This window comes from Mandrillus leucophaeus, unplaced genomic scaffold, assembly GCF_000951045.1.
Source record: "Mandrillus leucophaeus isolate KB7577 unplaced genomic scaffold, Mleu.le_1.0 Scaffold125, whole genome shotgun sequence".
NCBI lineage: Eukaryota > Metazoa > Chordata > Mammalia > Primates > Cercopithecidae > Mandrillus > Mandrillus leucophaeus.
Genome location: NW_012100876.1, coordinates 2,170,113 through 2,171,235, shown reverse-complemented (window position 1 = coordinate 2,171,235; position 1,123 = coordinate 2,170,113). Strand labels below are relative to the sequence as shown.

The following is a 1,123-nucleotide window of genomic DNA, read 5'->3' as shown; positions in this document are numbered from 1 at the left end:
AAAAAAAAAAAAAAAAAAAAAAAATTATTCTACACCCTACCCACTCAAATCCTCAGGGAACTGCCAATCTATACGGTATGCTTGTGGCATAATTCTTCATTGAAAGCGTTCCCTGCCTGTTCTGAGTCACTTTCCACTTTCAGACAATCTCACCCAAAACAAGAACAAATCTCCTAATTTTATGCTTTTAGAATTCTTAATTCACCTTCCCACAGAGAAAATTGTCCTGGTAAATTCTTTTGGAAAAGAACCCACATTCTACAGAGTGACATTTATGATCATTCAAAATCAAACAAATCTAGGCTTCTCTAAAAACGACATTCCTAAAAATCATGAAGAAAAACAGCCATAAAAAACAATATTGGGACAACTTGGCTGCACTGAATATGAACTGTGGATAGACAAAGTATTTTTTCAATGTTAAATTTCCTAATTTTAATCACTGTGCTGTAAAAATGCCTTTGCTCTTAGAAAATGCAAACTGAAGTATTGAGGGGTAAAGGGGTAATGATGTCCACAACTTACTCTCAAATGAATCAGAACAAAAGTATGTATAAATAAAAAGTGACTATTAAAGCAAATGGAACAAAATATTAACAACGGGCGAATCTGGATAAAGGGTATATAGGAGTTTTCTGTAGTATTCATGGAACTTTTCCACACATCTGAAATCATAAGAAATACAAAGTTTAAAAAAAAATCTAGTCACAAGAATCCATCCTTTCAGTGTAGCCTTACCTGTCTCTCACTCACTCGAAGAGGGCCAAACACGATACACTGGATGAGCTTAGCCACCAACATCAAAACACAGCAAGCAGTATTTACTAGAACCTGTAAACAAATCGGAGAAAGGAAGTTTATTTCTTCCTGCTGAAAAATAAAAGCAGCTCTAAAAATCTCATATTAGGAATTCAGCCATCATTTCCAGTGACTGAGCCTTTCTGGTTCTCTCCCAATGCAAGATAAGTAATATCTGAAAAGGCACACTGTTCTGGGCAGTGGGTGTTAGGGGTAAGGATTGGGAAGAGAGGCACCAGCTCACCAACTAAGTCACAGCTCTTCTTCCAATATGCACCTCCAGCAGGCCACCTTATCTTTCATCCTTAACTGAATTGTATGTATA

At 36.4% G+C, this 1,123-nt stretch overlaps 1 protein-coding gene across 1 annotated transcript in view; it reads right to left on the bottom strand.

Annotated features, from left to right (window-relative positions):
* The window catches only part of AMFR (autocrine motility factor receptor, E3 ubiquitin protein ligase), a 47,202-nt gene extending 46,374 nt beyond the window's left edge, over nucleotides 1-828 (bottom strand). The window contains exon 1 of the mRNA XM_011971906.1: nucleotides 739-828. Coding sequence (XP_011827296.1) covers nucleotides 739-801 — 63 coding nt within the window. The 5' untranslated portion in view covers nucleotides 802-828. The remainder of the gene's footprint in view (nucleotides 1-738) is intronic.
* Between the last annotated feature and the right edge of the window lie 295 nt (nucleotides 829-1,123).